The sequence below is a fragment of the Lineus longissimus genome, chromosome 2 (genome assembly GCF_910592395.1).
Source record: "Lineus longissimus chromosome 2, tnLinLong1.2, whole genome shotgun sequence".
NCBI classification, from domain to species: domain Eukaryota; kingdom Metazoa; phylum Nemertea; class Pilidiophora; order Heteronemertea; family Lineidae; genus Lineus; species Lineus longissimus.
Window position 1 is genome coordinate 3,625,379 of NC_088309.1, and position 25,437 is coordinate 3,650,815.

General features: G+C 42.9%; 2 protein-coding genes across 2 annotated transcripts; one reads left to right on the plus strand and one right to left on the minus strand.

The window, feature by feature from the left end:
* Positions 1–13,477: 13,477 nt before the first annotated feature.
* Positions 13,478–20,847, minus strand: LOC135502096 (transient receptor potential cation channel subfamily V member 5-like). The gene is made up of 2 exons (XM_064794659.1): positions 20,680–20,847; positions 13,478–18,289 (listed from the first exon to the last, which is right to left on the minus strand). The coding sequence occupies exon 2, from the start codon at positions 18,260–18,262 to the stop codon at positions 15,092–15,094; it is 3,171 nt and encodes a 1,056-aa protein (XP_064650729.1). The 5' UTR covers positions 18,263–18,289; positions 20,680–20,847; the 3' UTR covers positions 13,478–15,091.
* Positions 19,633–25,282, plus strand: LOC135483952 (zinc finger and SCAN domain-containing protein 32-like). The gene is made up of 3 exons (XM_064765027.1): positions 19,633–19,959; positions 24,064–24,134; positions 24,451–25,282. The coding sequence occupies exons 1-3, from the start codon at positions 19,633–19,635 to the stop codon at positions 25,280–25,282; spliced, it is 1,230 nt and encodes a 409-aa protein (XP_064621097.1).
* The last annotated feature ends 155 nt before the right edge of the window (positions 25,283–25,437 follow it).

Genomic DNA, 25,437 nt, shown 5'->3' on the forward strand with positions numbered 1-25,437 from the left:
CACGCTGGGTTATTATAGGTCACGGGATTGTGTGAGCGAGTGTTTCTGATGTAATACATAGAAGCCTATTGTTTATCTCTATCAAGAGTTTTTTTGTGTTGAAATATTATTGGGGTTCGGTTGATTGGCTGATTATTGCTGGTTCTAGTGTAAAGCCTCCCGGTCCTCATGGTGATAAACCTAAAGTGTAATTGTCCGGGGCGGATTTAGGAAATTTGGTAATGTGGTCATGCAACACCCATATGGTGACTTTGGCGTTGATACTGAGGCGCGCTTTGCTTGAGGGGGAGGTCTGGTGGTCCGTCCGTCTTGATGCTCTGGGAGGCCATTTCAGACTGATTTCGAACTGTAGAAACCAGTGGCACCTTCATGTACCAACATAAGTATTGTTTACCCTTAATGGGAAATGACTTTCATGGAAACCTCATTCACAGGCCAGATTTTCATGGGAGCCACGGAGGCAAGGTCTTCATAAAAACCTGATTTACAAGCCAAATTTTCCTCGAAACCTCATCGGAACATTATAAAGTTGACAAAAAATCTCAGAATCTCCTGTGATATCAATGTTGTATTGAGATACACAAGCGAATGAACGCGTCATCCCTAATTTCAACTAGTGACGACTAATGAAAGAAAAGAAGGACGTTTTATAGTTGTCATCAATTAGCCTTGGGCAATCTGTCAGTAGTGGCTAACGTGATGTGATACCAAGGATTTTTTTGCCACAAATGATTAATCCGTGGGGATTTGTGGAGGTATTACGAGGCCATAATTGAATTGCCTCGTGCAGCTGTTTCGCATTCTCCTCAAATCCTCAAATAAAACTGTATACACTCATCAGGACGCAGTAAATTACTCAGATGCGCATTGCCATGTGTCACGTTTCACCTGTCGATCACATAGTCACGAACATGTTTCAATGAATCTGGCTTGAGAACATGAAACAATAGCCGGATGAAATGTGATATGACATGTACATGGCGCCTATAGCCTAGTGCGTAAATACGTACCGAATTCCAACCTTGCCCGGTGTATAAACAGATATCGGCATTGTGGATACCTGCCTTCCTATTTTCCTGACTTACAATTAGATACGAACGGTGTGTACCCCTTTAACACCCAATATCTGTGTGCTTGAAATACGAGAAAAAAACACAGTTGATAGTATGTTCGGACTTTTTCTAACCCGAATATAAAAAGCTTTCTAAAAATGTAGAAAAGCTGACGGTGTTATCTATCGGGCTCATACCGACACTTTCAGGGTGTTCCAAAAAGTGTTACAGAGGAAATGGTTATAGAGTTCTAATGGCAATTTCTATAGGTCCCCTGTGCCGCGCCCATTACGGCTGTTAGCCCATACGGACGTAATATCTCCCATGGAACATGCGCAAATTGATGTTGTGAACTGATTAGAATGAATTGCTTGACCGTTTGTGATCATCAGCAGGCGATTAGAAAACTACTGAAAGGAAGTGTACTGAGTCAAACAGCTGTATAGCTCAGTTCACATGTCTCGGGAAAACAGCTGCTTATCGCCATATTGCGATATGGTTCAAAGGATTAAGAAATAAATGAATGGATATTGATGACGTTTAATTTACAAAAGGGTGCCCCGACAAATTCGTATGGGCACTATCCATGTGGGAGAGTGTCCATCCATATTGGTGCACAATCCGGACGGGCGCGACAGAGCTGTAACCTGCTTCACGAAACACCCTGTATAATCTATTAATTATAGGACTGGTAATGCGTTGCCATTTTAAGTCTGAACGCTATTTGCAGAATTGTGATGGGATGTCGATAGCGCCTGGCTGATATTTGTCTTTCGCCTTTCCCGATATTATCTGGCGGAATACATTTATACTGTTAACCGAAATTGGGTTCCATTCAGGACAAAAAAGAAAGGACAACCTTGGGACGGGTGGTATCAGACTGATAAATACATTTTGTTTTTTAGCTTTAAATGTAATCGAAATTTGGATTGAAACCCATCACCCGATCGACTCGAAAGGGAATTAAATGTATAACAAAGGCCAGACTATATAAATGACAAAACCCGGCTCTATTGCCAGTCTTATTTTAACGGCTGTTTATGGTTCTTCAGAGGCCATGACTGGCAATACCTCAGCGATGAAAAGTGCACAATAGAATCCTTTTCCCCAGGACACTCTATCCAGGGACACAAAAGAGTACAATGGATGTATCTTTTTGACAACAACATTTTCGAAAAAGTGTTAACGTCAATTAGCACCAATCGCCGTTGCCTTGGCACAAGAGATTTACGAACTGTTCCAGAGGTAATTTCGAACACAACTGCGGACCGGTTCCGTCAATCCTCTGCCGCGGCCTTCTCGAAGATGAATACCATAATACTAGCCATCGATCTCTATTCTAAAGGGAAATCATCAGGAGAGGGAGGTTTTGGGAAGTAATAAAAAGTTACAAACAAAAACAGCAAATGACTATAGTTTCGGATTAATCATGATCACCGTACACCGTCTGACCATTTTTTCACTCGGCGAGCGAATAATGCCGGTTGGTGAAGAGACGGAGATAATGTACATGTAAACAAAAAAGCAATATTTTGTCTGATATGTCCATACAACCCTTTGCTCTCAGGCGGGCAATTTCGATATAATCCTGGTTTATCATCAGTGCGCCAGGCATCGGGTTCGGTGTTGTCCACTAAGGCGTTGGTCGTTCGCGCCGGATAGTCGCTTTGTGTGTAGAAAAACTATCGATAGCCCAGTAATTGGAGTATTCAGGGACGACATATGACCATGGTGCGGGGAGAATCATTACGAATTTGGCTAGGATCCTTACTCGGAGAATCACTCTATCGTTTGCTTTCCTCCAAGATCCGGCTAAGTGCCCAGCATCAGATTAATTATTTGATCCTCGAGGCAACTACTATGAGGGTATACCCAACATTGGATTATGAAAACATGGTTTGTTGAGAACTAACTCTGTTGATGTGGGTAACTGTTGATACATGTACATGTACTTGGTTAGGTTCATGTAATGTACATTGTTCAATGGATAACTTTATGTGATATGTGGTTATAAAAGTGGATAACTTTCTTGATACATGGTCAAGTGGTCAAGTGGATAACTTTCGTGATGCATATTGTTAAAATCAATTGACTAACCTTTCGTATTGATACTTAAATATTGTCCACCAACAGATCCTGATGTGGACAACCTAATACCTGTGATCAGATTCCAGTAGCGGTAGGCCTAATGGGTTCATTGAGAGCGAAATGCAAATAATCTTGTGGGAAGAAGTTGAAAGCATTTCTTCGGTTATCTCCCTTGTTTCCAGCTTTTATTGATGAGTAAGTGGAAAGAGACTTCGGGATCTATTTATTTTGATATCGTTATAAAGCTTGTCACTTTTCATGCACTTTACAAAAGATGAAATGGATACATGTGGAACAAATGGAGTCCAATATGATTCTAAAACAAAATAAGGGTCTACATGTACTTACAGTCGGCTATTGTTCGATCTTGCCATAATGGACGTCAAATATCTATTGACACTGCAAGCCGTTTGATTTCTTATTTATTCAGGGCGACTTGATATGCGGGAAATTGTGACAATCTCCTGGACGGAAGTATTCTTCTTGGGAACGAAATTGGAAACGACTCGGCAGATGCGCTGCACCCACGACCCGAGGTAGACAAATTTGTATCGCCGGGTAGATTGCAACGAATATGAGAAACCTGAACTGGTATTGAAATGTAAAAGCTAAGGAAGTTATTCGACGTCAGTGAACTTGGCGTAACGTTACAGAGGAAGCGAGTGCATTCATATGGAAATTAAACGAAGTTGCGGGACTTTTTAAGTCGCTCTTTCACTGAACGTCGCTGAAATAGATGCAGTCTCTCGAGAACGGTAGGATAACGGATGCCGTCTCGGAGAGGCGCGGACTTAACGGATGCCGTCTCGGGGAGTGGTGTACGAATTAACGGATGCCGTCATGAAGAGCAGTGTATGATTTAATGGATACCGTCTCGAAGATTGGTGTACAAATTCACGTATGTAGTCACCCGATTTTGGGAATGATTTCAAACACGCTAACCAATGAGGGGACAACCTGTTCGCAGTCTAGCTTGGAAAGGGTTGGGTATAGGCTAAATTTTATTTTACCCTTAAAAATCGAATGAAAATTTCCCATCCATGACATGTCACAATTGATTATACACTCGCATCCTGTCAATATTGAAATCAAAAGATGAGAGAATCTTAATACACAGTTAAAAAGCAGACACCCTTGAGAGCTGTAAATGGCCATTAGATATTCAACAGCTCAGACTTTCAATTAATAGCAAGCCGTCTTTTTTCAATGTTTTGGCCCTCCGTGAATCCCGAGTGGGGCGTAGAAGCCAAACAATGCTAACACTGTTAGCGATGTACGTGATGCACATTAGAATGGACCGTTCCTGATTAGCGCAGCATGCCCGCCCCATCGTTGTCGGTGACGGTGGTATTAGCCCGGAAAATAGAAAAATATGTCATTCTGAACATCTGTTCGTGACAGTATCACAGGCAAAATACGCGGTTGTCAACTTGATATTGATGTTATCTTGCAATATCAACTTAACAGCCAGGGGTGTCAACCGGGCGCCCAACGATGTTTTTGAAATATTTAATTGTGGGATTAGAGTTACTTTTAGGATAATCAGGGAAATAATAAAACAAGGTCAGAATGTCTTCTATATATTAAATGTAGTTGTGTTGGGATTTTCACGGGTTGCCCGGGGTTTGTGAAAAATATGGTAGCAGTAAAAAAGCAGTAGAAATCACCTTTTTATGTTCAGTTCGAGGTGCTTTGGAAATAGAAATTGATACGGTCGGGTATTGGTGGCCTCAACAAACGCTGATCGTACATGATTGTGAACCTGTCATTTTCGCCTGAAACCTCAGCTAACACCTCCATTTTATCCTATGCTTTTAGCCCCACCCGCTCTGTGTTTGATGAGAAAACCATTATCACAATTTTGTTATCAATTCTTAAGCCAAATCCACCGAATGCCTATGCCAATTTCACACGGACGCCTGCTGGATTTCCGCAGATTGGCTTTGACTTCCGCACATTGACATTGACTAAACAGACGCCGAATCCAGGCTGACGTCCTTCGGAATAAAATTGACACGAACCTTGCAAGGACCCACTCGATCCAACCAATTACATTTCAACTACTTTTGTCAACACTTAGATATATTAATAAACGTGACCTTTGGCAGGCAAGCAATCATTGGTGTGGTGACAGGTCCTGAGCGAATGGCAGGAAACCCATTTAAAATCAAAGAGGAAGTAAAAACGTAGAAATTGAAATGAATGAATAAATAAAGAGGTGCGCATCCTTGTTCGCCACGCTGATTGAAGAGCAAATGTATTAAACTTCGAAGAACTTTTATAACTGAAGGAAATTAAACCTAAACTTTAACTTGAGCGTATCTAGATGACTATGTTTAAAGCGTTAAACTGAGGTGTTTACAACCTGAACGTTATTGAGTGTTTTTTTAAAAGTTGTCATCAAAGGATATGGCGACCCCAAGCTTTCAAGTGCTTATTTTGAAAAAATGTATCATATTCTTGACTGATATTGAAGAGAAACTAAATCTGTTCAGAGGGAGGGGGTGTGGCTCTTTGGAGAACTACACGAATGATTCAACGTAAATTTCTTTCGCAAACTGACGCATTATACTTGGTTGTCTTTGGGCTTTGGTAGGTAAAACCATTGATGTCTCTCAGTTCTGCTGCGTAATGCAGTACGCCTCAACAGTTAATGTAGCTATACCAAAATACCCAATTTAAAAAAAGAAGATTTTTCACAATTATACCTTGAAGCCCGTAAAATCAAAGTGTCTGACGGCGGAATTAACATTTTGAAATTCGCCCTAAAAGGCACTTACGCGCGCCATGAGGCTAATCGCATTCGGAAATTAAATTGCGTTGGTTGAAACTATTCCGCGATAATTGGTAGTAAATATCGCGTAAGGGAAACTGTTTGCAAGGATGATACGAAGTGGCGAAGTGCATGCCGAGAAACAACTGATGGAACAGGAATTGCGAGCAAATTCCCTTTTGTCTAACTTCCATCACCGAACGCGATACTACACTTGAAAGGTTATCGCCGTGAATCGAGCGCTGTTGGTTTAGTCGAAGGGAGACGCAATTTAGAAGGTCTGTCATTCTCCACAACTGCATGACATCAATTCGGTGCCGGCGGGGTCTTTACCACCGGCATCCTTTCTACTTCTCGCCATGGGACGTTGACCACTTTCTAATGACTTGCATATTAATTATCGATGAACACGGCCCGAGGGGAAATCAGCACTGAGCAATCACTGGAAAGGAAGACAGGTTGCTGAACGCATCGTATAACAAAGACGAGTTCAGTCGAACATGTCCTTTCATCATGCATAATCATTCCCAGAGTTGCTCAGCATTCTAAAACTCAAAATCTGATTAAGAGAGAAAGATAATTTGTAACCAAAAACGTGAATTTTCATCACAGTCGTCAATTTACCGGAACATGCGGACAACGTTCAATTCGTCAAGAATGGCTTTACGTAATCATTAACGACAGACACTCTGTCTTGGGTATCATCGCGACCTGTGTTTAGCCTCACGGTTTCAATCGTTGCTGGTAATATCGCGAACCTGTCCTTTACCAACTGCCAGCAATCATTAAAAGAACATTGAATACATCCCAGTAATGAGTGAATCAGGAGTGTCTGATTGTAATTCCTCTTTTTTCAGATACTTTGAAGCACCGTCCTCTTGGCCTTCAAAATAGCTCCAGGTTGCCGGGTCAAGTGGATCCTTGTATCCCTGCCTCTCCGCTTCGACAAACAGTGAGTGGATATAGCAGCGGTCGCCTAGGGCTATATAAAAGCTCCTGGAACTGTCCACGGCAAATGAGATCTCACTGTAACCGGGCTATACAATCCTAAAGGGAATCCTCAGACGCTGCTCTTTAAGTGGTTGACACGTATTGGCGAAAACACGGACAGCGCGCATTTTAAAGGCAACGACCCTTACTTCATAGCGTTTGAAATCACATAGTCTTGGGCTGCTTGCTTTAATAATTACCGGGGACGATGGGCTTTACCAGAGGCTGTTCTTGCCTTCAAAGGCACTAATGTGCTTAGCGCGAGGCGAATGGGACTAATTGACAGAGATTATTTATTCAAAGCAAGGGAGTAAAAAGATGAAAAGGGAAGTCAGGAAAACTATCCGTTACACTGATGTGACGACTGCTCTTCTGGCAAGACATATGGATATCATCGACTTGTATTTATGTTGCTAACCTTTGTGCAAAGTGATATTTATCGTCAGCTTGTCACCGTATATCGGCACATACAGAGATGCAAGTGATACTCTTCAATCGTGGTCTCGAAGGAAACCGACTCGTTTTACGTATATCATACAACAAGATTTGACATCCGCAACTCGCCTTCTATGAAACTTGATATGTTACTCGATTTCTCCGTTCTCAGCAAAGGATTAGATTCCGTCTGAGATTGTCACATTGCCGCCGATTAGCAAGTACACTATACGATTTATTTAGTACGGGAGCTATATCATTCATTTGCAAGCTGTTTCTATACGCATAGGCTAACGAGTTCAGTGATGACTTTATAGTGTATTGTTTAGGACTTTTGGTAAGGTGGGGTTCACCATGCTTGCCAATAAGGCGCGCATTTGCGGGAATCTGGGGATTCTCCCCTAGGAAATATTTGAACTCTGGATGGTATGACTATAGTTAGATCACTCATCTACAAATATGCAGAAATATGCAGAAATATTCAGAATCTAGATGTGCTGAGATACGATTTCAGGCCATTGTGGACGACATGCCAAAAAGCATCATACACAATTTTGCTCAGAATGGATATAAAAAAATTTTCATCACGCCCGAACACCTCGGCGAATCCCTGTGTCTGTTTCTGAGTTTCTTCTATTCACCAGCAGGTAGTTGACCTTGGATGACATGTGTCTGAGACTATAAGGGATGCAATTCAGAGTGTCATTTTGGCTACCAGGTGCACTCTTGAGTAAATCAAAAACTGTCAGAGTGCAATTTCGGTTTCTCGCCGCTGGCATTTGACGTGAAAAACACTGTCCCCAAAGACTCTCAGGGATAGGTTCATTGGATCGGTTTCTGCTTTCTTTAGGCTGATATTTGCCGTTGATGACACGCACATCACTCACGTCACATTGATTGCCAAGGAAGTTATTAACTATATGATCTTTATTTCTGACAGGAGCAATACCAATCTCGCGGAAAAAGAAAAGTTTAAAGCTGAGTGATTTTTCGAATGTGGATAAGTTTCCAGTTACAGACATTTAATAAGAAGCTCATGTCAGATCCTGTGATCTTCACATCGACACATCCGGCTTGCGTTTCTGAGAACTTGCGGAAAAGTACTTAAATACGTGCCTGAAAGGCATCAGGCTACAATCCTAGATTAACTACAGACAACATAATACATCTGCTTATCTTCGTGCTTTCAATACGGTGATAGCCATGGATGACATTGCGTCCGAAAGTGTCACGTCGACCTCCATGAACGAGACATTAAACAACACGGTCTGTCTTTATCCGCGAATTACCGAATTCGACGCGATTTTGTCGATATCGTTCGTGACGAAAGTTTATTTGATGCCAATAATTGCAGTGTTTGGATTCGTGGGGAATAGTTTGGCCTTTGTCGTCTTAAGTAAAGAGATGAAACCAACCTCTACTGCAGTTCTGTTGAAGGCCTTAGCAGTTGCGGATAACGCGGTGCTCGTCATTTACGTGTTCTATTACTCACTCAGTAGTGTGTTTGTGTTCACCGGGAAATTTCTAATATATTTCAAATTTTTCGAGAGAACGAAAAGCTTTTCATGGGCTTTGCTCTGGTTTACGAAAGTGATTTCAGTGTACGTTGTGGTTTGTGTGACTTTAGAGCGTTTCATTGCAGTGTGTCGCCCCCATAAGGCAAGAACGTGGTGCAAAATAAAAAATGCCAGGATTGCGGTTGGATGCATCTGCTTCTGTTCATTCTTTTACAACTTACCAAAGTGTCTTCTTTTCGAAACAAAGTTAAAATACGATCCGTGTTTAGACGAATCAGTACCAATCGCTGCTGAAACAGCATTAGGGAGTAACCAATATTTCAATACCATATACAAGGTTATTCTTTACATTACTATAGTGTTCCTCATTCCATTGACAACGATTCTAGTCCTGAATTATCAACTGATAAAAGCAATCAAAAAAGGCAATCGAATCAAAAATCGTCAAAATCGAAAACGCGACAATTATGACGCAATTACTAAGCGTGTTGTGGCGGTTTGTTGTGTCTTCATCATTCTGGAACTACCGGCTATAGTTATGAACATCATGGAATTCGGCGCTTATATGGAAGAATTAGTAAAAGGGTACAGGGCAGTCAATATTCTTCTCTCAAAATACGCTAATGCTATCCTTGACTTGTCGTATATGTTTTCAACCTTAAATTCCTGCGTGAATTTCTACATATACTTTTTAACCAGCAATGGATTTCGTCGGACACTGAAGACGATGATTTTTGGTCCCCAAGAAGGACTCGATAAAAATTATCCGGTCAGTACGGCGGTGCAAAATAGTGTACGCACGAACACGGAGCTTCTGTAGTATGCTTTCTTGCTCCGTGCGGAACCTTCCGATGTGTCAAAAAAACCTTAACAATGTCTTGAAGCAATTGTGATGTATTATAGGCAATGAAAACAACGAGATGCAACAGACTGTTGTGCGAAAGGAAACCGTACATTTTAATTTTATCGGTGGAATTCGGATATACATGTATCAATATGTCATATTGCATGCTTCCATTGAGCGCCGCCATTCAATTAACTCCAACATTTTTAGAGCAGCGCAATGAAAGCGTTTGCTGTAGCACTGTAGTGACAATCACTGAATTCAATTATTGATAGTGGCCAGACCTAATAACCTGTAGGAAAGGATGTATCGATTAAAAGATTGTCTGTAGGGTTTTACTGATTTGCAGACAAATACTCGATTATATAGCCTCATTAGGGAGCTGGAGAAATAGCATTATTCATGATGATGGCGACATGCGGCAATATGCCTCCAGAAAAACATGTTCCATTGGATTCTCGAGATAAAGTAGGCTACATGCACAAAATGGATTATGTAAAAAGCAGAAAAGGCTCAGGGGAGAGACCAAGTCATCACAGACATACCCAAAGATACAGCCTTCTTGCGCACGACAGGAAGTCCATATGATGACGGGGATATTTGAATATCATGCCTGCTTTGGAGAATACCAAAAGATGTAACCAATGACCTGACATATTCTCAACGGTCATTAAAAGAATGTGGAGTTAATCCGAGTTGAAGCATATCTGACATGTCACTGCAAAGCATGTGGTTGTTGTTGAATCGACTCAAATAAAATCCATATTCAACGAATGGGAATTATGATAGGATTTATCGAAGGAGCCTGAAGAATGGATGAATGAAACACAGCGTGTCGAGTTTTTAATATCCTTTGCTTTGTACAGTCACTATAAAAGATGTATCTTGCGAAACAGCACGGAGGTGAAATAAATCATGGTTACTTTGCCCAGGCAAACAAGCCATTAAAAGGGCAACAGTTGCGATGATAAATATCTGGACCAGTCATCGTGTCCACAAGTAGGCACCCATTTCAACTAAGGAGTTTGTGATAAATCATCTAGTATCAAATGGAGGACTGCTCCATCCATCAATGTTATCAGCAATGTGTGACACTGCTGTTATGATTGAACAAATCGTCAGAATGGTTGAAAATAAACTACAATGTAGACACACAAGTGCGTGAACAAATGTGTTGAGAGGTATTTGCCTCCAGAAGGTGTGGTTTTATGCGGTTGTTTCTGTTGATACACATGTACATTGGTTTATTCTATTTTGACGTATGGCGTCGCGTGACCCGGCTTTCAGAGATGAGCAGGAAATGATCGGCATTGGACAACGGATGTTTTGCAGTAGCCAACACACATACGTGCAATGCTGAGATGAGCGGATCTTATGAATGTTAGGAAATGACTTGGAAGGAACTAAAGCATACTGTAATTTCTTTCCTAACATTCCCTCGTTTCACATCACGGTAATGCATTTCCTCAGTCTACATATATTTGCGTGGTGTATTTTCGCGTTATTCTACTTGGTACAAATCTCGCCAGTTGATTCTCTTGTCGAAGCTGCTGATCTGTCAATCATGGATGGACTACCATCTTCGACGGCGACACCGTCATCGATTGTTCACAACGCCACAAGCTGTGTTTATCCGAGAATCACAGATTTCGACACCATTTCTTGGATTTCGTTCATCACAAAGGTCTATATGATGCCTATCATTGCTGTGTTTGGATTCATTGGAAACAGCATTTCGTTTGTCGTTTTAAGTAAAGAAATGAAACCAACTTCCACCACGGTTTTTCTGAAGGCCTTAGCTGTTGCGGATAACGCCGTCCTTATCATTTACTTGTTATACTTCTCATTCAGCAGTGTGTACGTGTTTACTGGGCATTTCCTTTCCTATTACAAATTATTCGAAAGGACACAAAGTTTTTCGTGGGCTTTGCTGTGGTTTACGAAAGTTATATCGGTGTATGTTGTAGTTGGCGTAACAGTAGAGCGATTCATCGCAGTGTGTCGCCCTCATAGAGCCAGGGCGTGGTGCAAAATCAAGAACGCTACGATAACAGTTGGATGTATCTGCCTGTGCTCTTTGTTATACAACTTACCGAAGTGTTTCTTGTTTGAAACGGTCTTGAAACACGATCCGTGCTTGGACGAGTTTGTGCCAGTTGCCGTCAACAGTGCTTTAGGGAAAAACCGATATTTTAATCCTATTTACACAGCCACTCTGTATAGTGTTCTGGTGTTCATAATTCCACTCACCACTATCTTAGTTTTAAATTACCAACTAATAAAAGCGATGAAACGGGGAAATCGTTCTGGCAATCGCCCCAGAAGGAGACGAGCAAGTAATGACGCCATCACAAAGAGAGTCGTGGCAGTTTGCTGTGTCTTCACCATCCTGGAACTCCCTGCTGTAGTAATGAATGTTTTGGAACTCAGTGCCTTCGTCGAGGGACTATTGAATGGACAAAGGTTACTTCAGATGTTATCAAAAACAGCAACTGGTCTACTTCACTTATCTTATATGTTTTCAACCTTAAGCTCCTGCGTCAACTTCTATGTATACTTTTTAACGGGAACGGCCTTTCGCCGCACGTTGATGTCGATGATGTTTGGTCCGGCGTACCGGATAGGTACCAATATTGTTCCAACACCACTTTTGCAGACACCAATATGAATGCACGCCCACTTGGCGAGATGGCTGCAATGATTCAATGTACAAATGAACCGAAAAACGGTAAGTGTAGTTCTAGACGGTGACTGGCTATTCGAAAACACCTTGATTACAATGAACCACAGTCAACAGTGTATATTGCACAATGCGCCTCGTTTGAAGACAACGGTTAAGGTTAGAGTACATGATTGTAAAGGCGCGGCGAAGCAGTAAAAAACCCTGTCAAAATCACATTTCATTGTTTAGTTTGAGGTGTTCTCGAATAGAAACTGATACCTTACTGTCGGTATTGGTTGTTTCACCGAACTCCACTCGGGTGGGGCTGTATTTCACCCAAAACTTCGATATTGGGCAACAATTTAGCTCCACTCTTGTGGTGTTTGGTGAATCAACTGATACCTCCAGTTCGGGTATCTATTATTTAAGTGAAAAGCAGGGTGTTTGGTGAATCAACTGATACCTCCAGTTCGGGTATCTATTATTTAAGTGAAAAGCAGGGCGTTTTTGTAGTCGATTGATGGGAAGGGTCTGTTCTACAGCATCCGTGTTTGTGAAACGCTTGATCTTCGCTTCGCTTCACGCTGGCTCATTTCTCAAATACAGCGTAAACGAGAAACTGCGGTACATGTACATGTAAATTGACGGCGATAGAAAAGTTCCTTTGTTCGCTTTTAATCAATCTGCAATATCGTTTTTGTTACATTTCCAATAGTTCTCCCCTTTTGTTCGCGTGTGTACGCCGTACTTGTCGCACTGCAATGACTCCACTGAGCATTATGGGAGTGGGTGGTGTGATATTTGTATGAACAAGTTTTTGATACCACGCATACGATGCACACAAGGAGAGAAACGTTTGACCTTTCCAGTGATAACTTACAACAGCAATTGACTGTAGTTTGAAAGTTCTCTCATTTTGAAGAAAATAATCGTGAACCTTCTGCGAGGTGCAGATTGCGGGTTTTACCCGTAGACGAGAGAACTGCTTGTCGCCCATGGCAGCGATTATACCGCACATTGTCGCATCTCCTTCGAAGTTCTACGTTATAACTGGGATAATCTTGTACATGTAGTGAAGAAATAAACAACATGTAATTTATTGTAACATTATCCTCTTATTCAGTTATTTTATTACAGAGCTCTCTTTCGTGCAAGGAATGAAATGATTTATCGGGGAGACACCTCCCGCCATCAGGACGAGTTGTCTACTTATTTCCTATTCATCGATTCTACTCATTCTTTTTCTCAACTACCCGGCCGCGGTACTTCTTTCTGATCCTGGGACGGTCATTGTTTGGTTGGCCTGGCACAGTTGCAAAAACACAGGTATTCATTCCATTTGATAACAAACTCTAACCCACTAATGATCTTGAATTGAGAATCAGGAATAGGTTATAGAGTTGAGAATCGAAAAGAAGGAAAAAGCGACCAACTTCAGGCTGATGAAATCGTCGAAAAGACATGAAGTGATAAATCTAGATTCAGAACGCATAGGCCTATTGGCATACGAGCACTGAACACATAGTCAATATCGATCGGCCTCGGTCTCCTTGCGCCGATTCCAACCATTCCACGGAGTGACTCGCCCGAAAGCCTGGAATCTGTGTGTACTTCAGTTTGTATTGTTCGGGTACACGATCTTCGATCAGAACTCTTTACAAAGCAAACAAAAGACAGAGCCTGGGCGTTAATCTGGTGATCTCTTAACCTGGAATCAGCCACAAAAGCTTTCAATATCTCAAGGATCATTTGTGTGCATGTACAGTCCGGAAGGTGAGAGTGAACCACTAATGTAACCTCGCAATAAATACAGACTGGCTACTTTGTTACATCAGGTGCGAAATATCGGCCGTGAGATCAATCTGTGGTGCAAATGAAAAGAAACATTGCACCAGCGGCTGCTTTCATTGTTATCTTTACAGGAAGTTAGCTGTCGGAGGATGACGATAGTAGTTCAATTGTCCAAGGTAATGCGAAACTCTCATGTCGAACACATAATGTCACCCAAGCATTGCGTAGTGTTCATGATGCCGGAAATAATTCTAACCTTTAACGATGTCAAGTTTATGTAATTGACTGGATTTCATCAGTGTTCCTCGAGAAATTAGTGGTGGCAAATCATGGCTACATGACGCATCAATGAGTTTCTCTGCACGAAAGCCTCCTTGTCCATACAAGTCCCTTTATGATTACTCATCAGGAGGACAAAACAAACAACAAGCACATATACTACTTAACATGATCTTGAATAGCTACTGGCTATATGGCTAATAATTTTAAGAGGTACAGGTTAGGTAATCGACCGTAAATAATTATTATCAAACAGACTGTTGCCATCGGTGTCAAATTTCAAATGAAGACTTCAATTATAAGACATTGTACACATTTTTACAGACTGGAGTATACTCTCCCATTAACGATGAAATTTCAAGTTATCATATGATTTGCTACAAAACCCTAATCAATATTTTTATGTGCACGAAAGCCTCCTCCTTCTCCAAACATGTCCTCTTGCAACCAATCGGACAGAGCTTGTTTCGTCCGTTTAATGTAAATGTACACGCATTCGATCAGAGATAGCACGCGGCACGCAGCAAGCAGCAAGCACAAATAAGTAATGGTCTGAAAAGCTATCGGAATGGCTAATAGTTTTCTGGGGTATGTGAATATACATGTACTTCTTGTTATTATTTTCTAACAGGTTGTTATCTGAAGCTGTCGAGTTTCAAATTATGACTTCATTTTATCCTCCGTGACGTCAAGGAATACTCTTTGGTGCTGTCCCCCGCCAGACCAAGGTAGCGTGAACCTCTTTGTCTCTGACTGTGACTTCCTGCAGAGCCAACCCCACCAGATGAAGCGCCTCTCCAGAAGCAGGAGAATGGACAGTTGCTGGTACCGCCACAGATTCATCTTGGAGCTTTTCACGGATTCGTACGATGTATTCATCATGGCGATCAGCATGTTCAGGAGAAGGATGACAGACAAGATGGCGTACATACTCAGCACAGCGGCTGCGTAGTGTTTTTGAGTCAGCTCTCCTTCCCCTTCCGCGTCGCCGGCGTTTGTAACGATGTTAAGAAGGCCCATGACGGTATTTCCTACACTAGGGCCAGGCGAGAGAACCAGGTGTAGCGCGGAGGAGAACGCGATCAGGATGAACATGTAGACTGTAATGAAGTAGAGGAAGTCGCGGAAGAACATCTTCTGGATCATGATGGAGAACCGGCAGACGTGACGGCAAGCGCGTGTGAAATTCAGCATGAAAATCCAGCCAAGAATCAATGCCAAGGACAGGGGTATGTCGCAGCTGGCGTTTCCGCACGAGAACATTCCATACCATGTGAACATACAGAAAGCAAAACTGAATGCTAGCAGACGATACGGCGCATTGCCAGTGATTGTGCAGTTGTTTATGAGATAGGAAACCAGGCGTTTGTCCTTATTCTTTCTCTTAAGACCGCTTTTACTCCGATTTGGAACCCCAAAACCAAGCAAGCAGACGAGCAAGTCCACCACTTCGAAGATGACGTAAAACGCAGGAATAACTAGGAAAACTCCGAAAAGTGCTGTATTTACATCGTTGTTGGAAACGACAAAGTTCGTCGAAATGTTGATAGGTGCCTCTGTGGTTGGATGCTGGTAAGACAGAGTGACACTCTCGTTTGGTTTGTTCTTGTGCAAGTCGAGGACAACAGTGGTTAATGTGATCATGTAGGTGGCATGGATGAGGCACCAGAGTATATACAGCCACCTGTAGACAGACCATTTCATCTCTATTGCCGAATTGATCGGTTCCAACTCTGCGATATCTTTCTGTTTGACGTCGTCATCGGACCTTGCCAGAACTCGCTTTGTGTGAGCCAGAATATGGAACACCGAGCTGCAATCATATCGTTTAAAGGTCCCACCTTGATCTGGTTTGTAACTCAAGATGTCCGTGACATCGTATGATGCCCAGGCAACCGCTCCGAATTTGGACTGTGGTCGTTTGTAGATGGGTTCGAAACTCAGGAGGAAGGGCGTCAAGGGAGAGTGGATGCTGACGGCAAGTGCTACTGGAATTAACCCAGAATCATTCCGGAGGCTTAGCAGATGACAAAACCCATCGAAACGCATCTGATCACTCTGTCCTGCCGATCGTGACTGAGCAGTTTTGTTGTTGTAACGGGCCCACCATACGTCGCACCAAGTATAGACTTCCTGGATGCAAGCCTTTGCCTTCTGCAAGTTGAGACCTGCTGTTGACAGATAGATGATGAAATGTAAGAGAGTGTCACCATCAATGCTGCGGAGATGTAGGTCCGCCCCCGCATCTACCAATATGCCGATCATGTGAACCTGGCCCGTCCATGCGGCGGCTGACAGACAAGTTGCTGCCTCTGGTCTCTCCTCAACGAAGTAACTTCCGTCGGCGACAGTGTTGAGCAACTCTCGCCTCACCTCTGTGTCAGGCAGATTTTTCAACATAAAACGGATTATTTCTCCATATTCGTCATTTGCCGCAGCGATGTGGAAACAAGTCTGGTTCCGATAATCATCAGAGGTGTACTTTCCTTTGAGCAAACCGGGATATTGACCAATCAACATTTTGCAAAGGTATGTCCTCTGGTACAGCAGCGCGACGTGTAACAGAGAAGCCGTGCTCTCCTTCTCTCGATATTTTGCATCGCAGAGGTCTTCCTTACTCTGTTTAAGAGCCTTCAGAATTCGCATGGTAGCGTCAGTCTTGTCTAACTTAACGGAACGAATCAGGATATCGAAAACTTCCTCCGCTCCCTTCTTTCCTTTTTCAAGTAGTGCTTTAATCATGCTCAATTTTTGGGACTTGTGGATGCCTCGAGCATGCTGTGATATTGGTGCAGGTGCGCTCATTGGTGCTCTTGTTCCCATGAGTACCGGCATTGGTTGATTTGGAGGTGGCGAACTTGGTATGCCTACTAAGTCATCCTCGCCGAAACCTACATTTCCCGGCTGAGTTGGTGGTGAAGGCATAGTTCTGAATGGGAACAATGGTTCGTCATCTCTTCTCCGTGTTGGTGGCCTGTGCGAACCCATGAGTGTCGGCAACGGCTCACGAGGCAGTGGTGAAAGTGGCGACGGCGGCGGCGACGGCTGCGGCGGCGGCGGTGGTGGTGGTGGTGGTGGTTCTCCTGGCGCTGGTGGTTCTGGGGGTGGTGGCAGTGGTACTCCTGGCACTAGTGGTGCTTGTGGTACGCCGACTCTGTCATCATCAGAGACATATGACTTGCCTGGCTCAGTTGGCGACGATGGAATAGGTATCGGTTCTTGTCGTGATCGTACCACATCGATGGTCTTGGGACTTGAACCAGCAGCGAACTTAACGGAAGGCACAGGTTCATCGCCAGGCTTTGCCATCTTCTTCTTCTTCTTCTTATCAGCGTTCGACGTCGGTCTTCGAACCCTTTTTATAGAGACAAAATGATCATCAAGGGAGCTACGTGTCTCGCTTTGGTTGTCGTCATCCGTAGAGCTACTTGGACGGCTCGCACTGTCAGCACATATATCATCGTCATGAACACGGGAAGCTACCATCCCTCGTAGCCCAGGAAACTCATCATCACTACTGTGTTCTCTTATTCTGTCTTGGTAGTTCTGTTCATACGATGTGTACCTTGACGAAGCTGGCTGTGCCTGCCAGTATATTGAACTGTGTGGTGTAGTATTATATGTATGGACTGGACCATAATCTGATCCCGAGTCATCGTCGAGGTCATCTAGCATGTCATCGATGTCCTTGTTATAGATAAGCATGTTCTGGCACAAATTCTCATCACCTGCTTGATCATCATGTGCGTCTGGTGAACTCTCGCCAAGGTCATCAAGATGAACCACCTCAAAATCTTTCTTCTTGTCTTCTCGTTTCTGCCGTCGACTCATCGTCAATTTGGTAACGCAGCTCTTTGTCTGGAAATATACGAAAAGGGAAGAGATTAAAAGCTCAACTCCACTAAGTCGCTTTCCCGCTGCATTCGGCGTGGCGTCAAAACTTCTTTCGGTGTTGGCAGGTATTACTAGGTAGTTCAAATTCCCCCTAGTGCGGTTGATGAGAAGCGGATGTATCATAAAAAGAAGCCAAACGCACCGGCATGATATTCTCAATTACCAAGCTACATATAACAACGCCAGGAAAATGTTTCAGTTACCAATTCTCAAAGGACAGCTAATGAACGCGTTGCCGTGCAATGGTGAGTTTTCGCAAATCGCGAACGCCCATCCCATCCCATTAGTCGGCATCGTGATCAGGAGCTCGAACAATGGGATATAGGCGTTGGGGTTAGCCAGCGTTTCGGGGATTTGCGAAAACTACCTACTATGCTCTTCGCGAGAAATCATTTTTGGAAAAAATATACCAATAACTTTCATCAGTGATAAACCGATAAATATGGAATGAACGATTAGTACGAACATTACCGAGGTCATCCGCTCGACAATTCTCGGTAAGGTTTCGCAGTTGCATAAAATCTAGAACAAGCATACATAATTTTTTTGAACACATTTCCATGTATTCAATTGATGGTGTACATGTATATATGATAATGGGATCATTATTACGGTCAAAGGGGGACCGCCGGTGATAATTGCTGAGATGAGTTGGTCGTTTCTAGTTAGTCCCACTAGTAGGGCCTACTGGCATGTTGATATCACATCTCTCATACATTGTGTCCTATTGGCCCATTTGGCATCGCAAGGTGCTCCTTGCTCATATACTTGGGTACAAGCTACAACACTGTAAACAAAGGTATGGTCACTTTGCCGAGATAAAAAAGGGCAGATACATCCATCATGATCAAAATCATGATGAATTTTTAGCGTTCCCCAAACAACAGTATTCGGATGTTGCATGCAGGAAGCCGGGTAGCGAATTTACCAGACTCTTGTCCTACATCGTACATATTTCGTGCCGGTGTAAAAGAAATGCAAGTCCCCCCCGGAATCTAAAGCTGTGTTCTCACTGGGCATTTAAAACGTCTTGAAAACGTTTCATGTCTTTAAAACGGTTTTGGGTGCCACACTAGAGGGTCCTTCAAACGTTTTGAAACCGTTTTAACGAGAACGGTTCATGATGCGCTTTCAAGTCGTCTTGAAACCGTTTCAGCTAAAACAGTTCTGTGGCGTTTTGAATGTGGTGCTATCAATGCGTTGTACGCATGCGCATTATTGATTTTTACTTTACTTTACTTCCGTTCTGAAGCCTGGATGCTGCGTGTATCTGACATTTCATTTATTTTGTGCTTGCTTCGCTTAAAATGCCTGGGAGAGGTAATGTGTGGGCCAGGATTGAAGTTCTTGCCCTCCTGGGCTTGTGGAGGGACGAGGACGTAAAGGGGCAGATGCAAAACGTTCATAGAAATACTCCTATTTACGCCAGGCTGGCTGAGCTCATGTCTGATCAGGGGTGGGAGCGCACTCCTGAACAGTGTCGCCGCAAGATCAAGGCCCCAAAGCATGATTATAACAAAACGAAAGCAAATTTGCAACGTTCTGGGACAGGTTCACGGAACATTTTGGCGAATGAGGAGTTTGCTATACTGGATGAGGTGTCAACCAGTCAACTTACAACCAAAACGACTTCAGTGTGACCCGCTCAAAACGTTTTGAAGACGCTTTGAGAACGCTTTTAAAATCTAGTGTGGCCTGTGCGTTTTTGCTAAAACGTTTTTCGTCGGACGTTTTACGGAGAACGACTTCAGATCGGATTCAGTGAGAATACAGCTTTAGTTCCGGCCTTTGGTTAAAGTGAATAGAGTCGCCGAGTTCCTTTGTTGAAGATTATGTAACTAACCCTAACCAATCCATCAACCACGTTCGTTTGCAATACACAGCTATTGGCTGATATGAATAAAGTCTAGCAAATGCTTTCACTTCAATTTTGTACAGAAAGGCCTAGTGTAATTGTACATGGAGTTTTAGATAAAATCATTTGCTAGTCTTTATTCATATCACCCATTGTATGGGGTCCTGCATTCCTATACACCTTTCCAGAAATGGGGCGCTGAGTGTCCGAAATAGTGATGTCATAAGGGGAAACTAGGCCTTATGGTGGAGGGACAAAGGAGATAGTCATGGTTGACCAACACACTTGAATGCCTTTAATGACGGACAAGGGGAAAAAAGTTAGTTCCAATGCAAGCCACCAATTTCGGGAAGCATGTATAGGACGTCCATTCCTTTTACACCGGGTAGAAGTTGAAAAAACGGTCGGGCCCTATTGTATTCTGGTGGATAATGTCATATGTGCATGATTCTATATAATATGTCATAACTCATGCACGAATGGGCTCTACTCTACTCACCAGTGAAATACTATAACGTGCCTCTCCGACTTAGCAGGTACTTGTCACGTTGTCCACGCAGCCCGTAAAGCCGTAGTCTGCTCAATTTTGTAATTCGATAATGTTACTGATTATGCCATGATAAGTTGATAACGATACCAGCTGATGTTTTGGCAAGTGTACTGTCTGACAACCAATGTCCTATTTCCAGCGATCGTATAATTTATATACATGTACTGGGTACAGTCAGGGGTGATTTGGGTCATGCAGGATCTGATGTATCGGCCATTTCATCTCCACAATCAAATCTACATATTCGGGTCATTTGAGGCTATTGTGGCATTCCTGCAAGTAATTCATTGACATAAAGATTCCCATCGACGATTTACGAGATTGAATGAGGTCATAAACCATAAGGACGGCGTCCCTCCAAAACGTATTTCTTCCCGTTCGCACGTTGTTGGAAGCAGCTAGCCTTTAGCTCCCTTTATATTTGACGCACAGCCTAGCCGTTTCGTCTTGCACTTGATCAGCCTCACTAGCTGCGACCCTCGAAGCCAACGGGCTTGTAAAGTTTAGCTACGATGATTGGTTTTATCTGCAGATTGGTCGGAACACCATACCGCGCCATAAAGTCTTGCCAGTGCCCGGCTGCCATGTGGATTTCAGCATTCAAACACATGTCATACCGTACTACTTTCTAAATGTGAGCACCTCTTCAATACACGACGAAAACCATTACTCGTTAAAAAGTATATGTAGAAATTCACGCAGGAGTTCATGGTTGAAAACATATATGAAAGATGGAGAAGAGCAGTAGCAGTTTTTGATACAAGCTGAAGTAACCGGGGTCCATTAACCAGCCCCTCAATGTAAGCACTGAGCTCCAGAACGTTCATTACTATAGCTGGGAGCTCCAGAATAATGAAGACGCAGCATACTACCACAACCCGTTTCGTAATTAGGTCGTAATTCGTCCGTCCTCTTTGATTTCGATTGTTGGTTTGGTTTCCTTGTTTGATAGACTTAATGAGGCGGTAGTTCAAAATGAGTATCATGGTCAGTGGAATAATAAACACCAGGACGATATAAAGAAAGACCGTATATAGGGTATTGAAATATTTGTTCCTTCCTAAGGCAGTAACGACAGCAACCGGAACATCCTCCTGTAAACATGGGTCGTATTTATGAACTGTTTCGAACAAGAAACATTTAGGTAAGTTGTATACGAAGGAAAATAGGCAGATACAGCCCACTGTTATCCTAGCGTGTTTTATTTTGCACCACGCCCTTACTCGGTGAGGGCGACAAACGGCAATGAAACGTTCGAATGTTACACACACTACGACGTATACTGATACTGTTTTTGTAAACCAGAGTAAAGCCCAGGAAAAGCGCTTGGTCTCCTCGTGAAATTTGAAATATGAAAGGAAATTTCCAGTGAACACGTACACGCTGCTGAATGAGAAATATGAAACATATGTAACGAGGACAGCGTTATCCGCCACTGCTAAAGCTTTCAAAAGAACTGTCGTGAAAGTTGGTTTCATCTCTCTGCTCAAAATGACAAACGAAAGGCTGTTACCGATTAATCCGAATACAGCTAGTACTGGCATCAAATAGACTTTCGTCACATAAGAAATCCACGACATGGTGTTGAATTCGGTAATCCGTGGATAAAGACAGTCTGTAACGTTGTTGGCTATTGATGACGGTGTTTCCGTTCCAAAAGACATTACGTCAACGATAGACAGAAACTTGAGATCACAGAAAATTATTCAATTGCATAAATCGGTAAATGAACTATGTGTCAACATTAATTACAGTAAAGGATCTCCATGATGTCATACTTTCAAATGTCTTTGAGTGCATATTGTCATTCACTATCCCGTGCTGTCAGTTGTTTATAATTCCAGACGGGGCCTGAAGTAAATTTATGATTCCAAAAGATAAAAAGGAACCCAGTGCTGTCATTAACTACAATGTACATTATACGTCCAAGTAAACCAGTCGAGCGTCAAGACACATCCAACTCGCTCAGAAAATAAGTATCATGTTATAAAACTCTGGTATAATACTCCCCACTCGCAGGACGCGGCAATATCAATGCCATGCGCCGTATCAAGAACGAGCGGTCATTAGGCAGGGAAACCTAGAGAATGCTGGATAATATCAAAACAGGATATCACAAAGTGTGCAATAATGAACTGATCGCCTTTATTACACGTCGGCGAGGTGAAATGGGTCACAGAAGCCATATTTTCTTACCAGCACGATTTGTTAATCAAGAAACAATACGACAATGTCACCACGGTTTCATTGTTAGCCGATCTGATCACAACTTAAGGGTTGACCATACCGCCATTTTGGCTAGAACTTGAAATCCTACAGCAAATAGAACGTTTGGATGGCCAGAGTCTTTCAAATATATTTGAAAGACTCTGGTTGGCCAAGTAAACAGCCGGAAACATATCGTATCAACGACACTGCGTGGAACTATCGCTGGAGAAGGGCTTATAATGCCAATATCATCATGAATTTCCGTATCTGATTGGACAGACACTAATGTCATGTGATGGGTCAAAAAAACTGATGTTGCCTGGTGACGTCAAGTCCGCATGAAAGGGCGGAGTGAATTCCGAAAATCGTGAATTTTAACTGCAGTGGCGTGTCGTATTGATTGGTAATTATCAAAATCAGATCGATGCGAATGCAAAGGAAACGTCAGGACGACGACTAATTGGTCACATGAATAGTTTTAGCCAATCAGCGTGCGCGAGGAAAAACGCCATCAGCCAATCATAGATGGAGGCGCGTAATGAGAAGGAAGACGCGATTGCGCGGACCGCGCTTCCATGCGGTACATCAAGCAGTCGTGCTAATTGCCTGCTCAAAGTGTCATCGCTTTTCGAGTAAACTTATTTCACGATTTTGATTGGCTGATTGCTATGTTTGTCTGCGAGAGATCTGAGGACAAAAAGGCGAGAAGTCCTGGCAACAAATCATTAACACCTCGAAGTCTACCGTGAAAGGTATACCAGCCTCACGAAATCATCAACTACAAATTTCGCTGGATCTACTATCTTCTTTCCTCAAATACTGCTGCTCGACCTTCTTTCTCAACCTAATTGCTAGAGAATCTAAGGTAATGTTTCGGTTTTCCAATTTAGGGTTGTACATGTATAGTCTGATGGAATTCTGGTGCAAATATAGTATAGTGTATACCTGACATAAAACACGTTCTGTGCGTTTTTTACTATACCCGATATGCCTGTAGCTGACAATATAATGTGGTTCTAGATAATAATATAAGACACATGTATCATATTTTATTCATCGTTTCGATACAAAAACATACTGTGTACACCTATAACAAGTATGATTGACGATTTTTTGTATTTTCAGATGTCTCATCAAGCAGTGATGGAAAGCATGCAATTGTCCAAACAAGTCAAGGCGTGCTATGGCAAACTGTGGTAAGTTCAAAACCTGCATGCCGCTAAGATAAGATATTCTGGTATTACACGTTCAAGACACAAAAGGTAATCCGCCTAATAGATACCGGTAATTATCTTGAGAAAATAAGAGATAATTGGCATTTCGCAATCAACCTAAATAACCTGACTGAACCAATGTATTTGGTGGACTTGGTGGACTTGACTTTGGTGTTATTAATCTGAGAATTTAAATGTGATTGAGAATTTAATTGTAGAAAAAAGTTAGCACATTATTGGGAAGGCAATTTATATTCTTCTATTATTTGTATCTCCTGACCTGTTGTTTCCATTTCAGGGATGCTGACTCTCCCTCCAGCGGGGCCAAGAAACGCCTCTCCTTTGGCTCCAACCCCAGAACTATGTTACGCGAGTTCCGCGAGTTGACGTGGGATGCAACACCACGGTTGCAGTTTTTATCGGGGATGGACGAGACAAGACACTCCCTGATACACCCCGATGACGAGGTCGAGACTTGGGGCCCCGAAGACGAACAGCCGAGGGAGACGCGTCAGCCACCTGAATCCACCGAGACGCCATCTGTCACTGCAACCGTCACCGAGATTCTTCGTATCGTCGAACCACAACCTAAACTGTCGCCTGTTCCACAATCGCCTAGGCAGCCGCCCGTCCAGGAAACACCCAAGCTGTCGCGAGTCCTGAAAATTCCAAAGAACGACAAGAGAAGGTCGAGTTACAACTTCCATGGTCTTGTGATGAGCGCCCATCAAAAGAAACAAGAGAGGCTGTCCTACCAGTGTCGCGTCTGTCGTCGTGACTTCACCAGCCGATCCGGTCTCCAGAGTCACTCCCGCGTCCATAACGTCCGAGGGAAACACTACGAGTGCCAGGTCTGCCATGCGATGTTCGCCACCGAGAAGACTATGGCCACCCATCTCAAGCTCCACCGTCGAGAATCTTACTACCACTGCAGCACCTGCCAGAAGCCGTTCCTGAACGTGACATCCTTGACCAAACATCAGCTTACTCACCCCGCCGTCCGGCCTCAGTCCTGTCCAATCTGCGGCCTCTCCTTTGTCGCTAAGGAGTGTCTATTGCAGCACATAACGAAGATACATCCAGTATACAGTCCGAGTTGCGTCGTCGATGATGTCCATATGCACAAATAGATTACGATGAAAAGACTAGTGTGAACGAATTGATTCTCATGCAAATGACAATAACTGTATGTTAAAAGTTCACAGAATCATACCTTGTACATACTTCGATGGGGATGCAAATGCATGTAATTTACTTAGTTCAAACACATTCTGGTTTATACGCC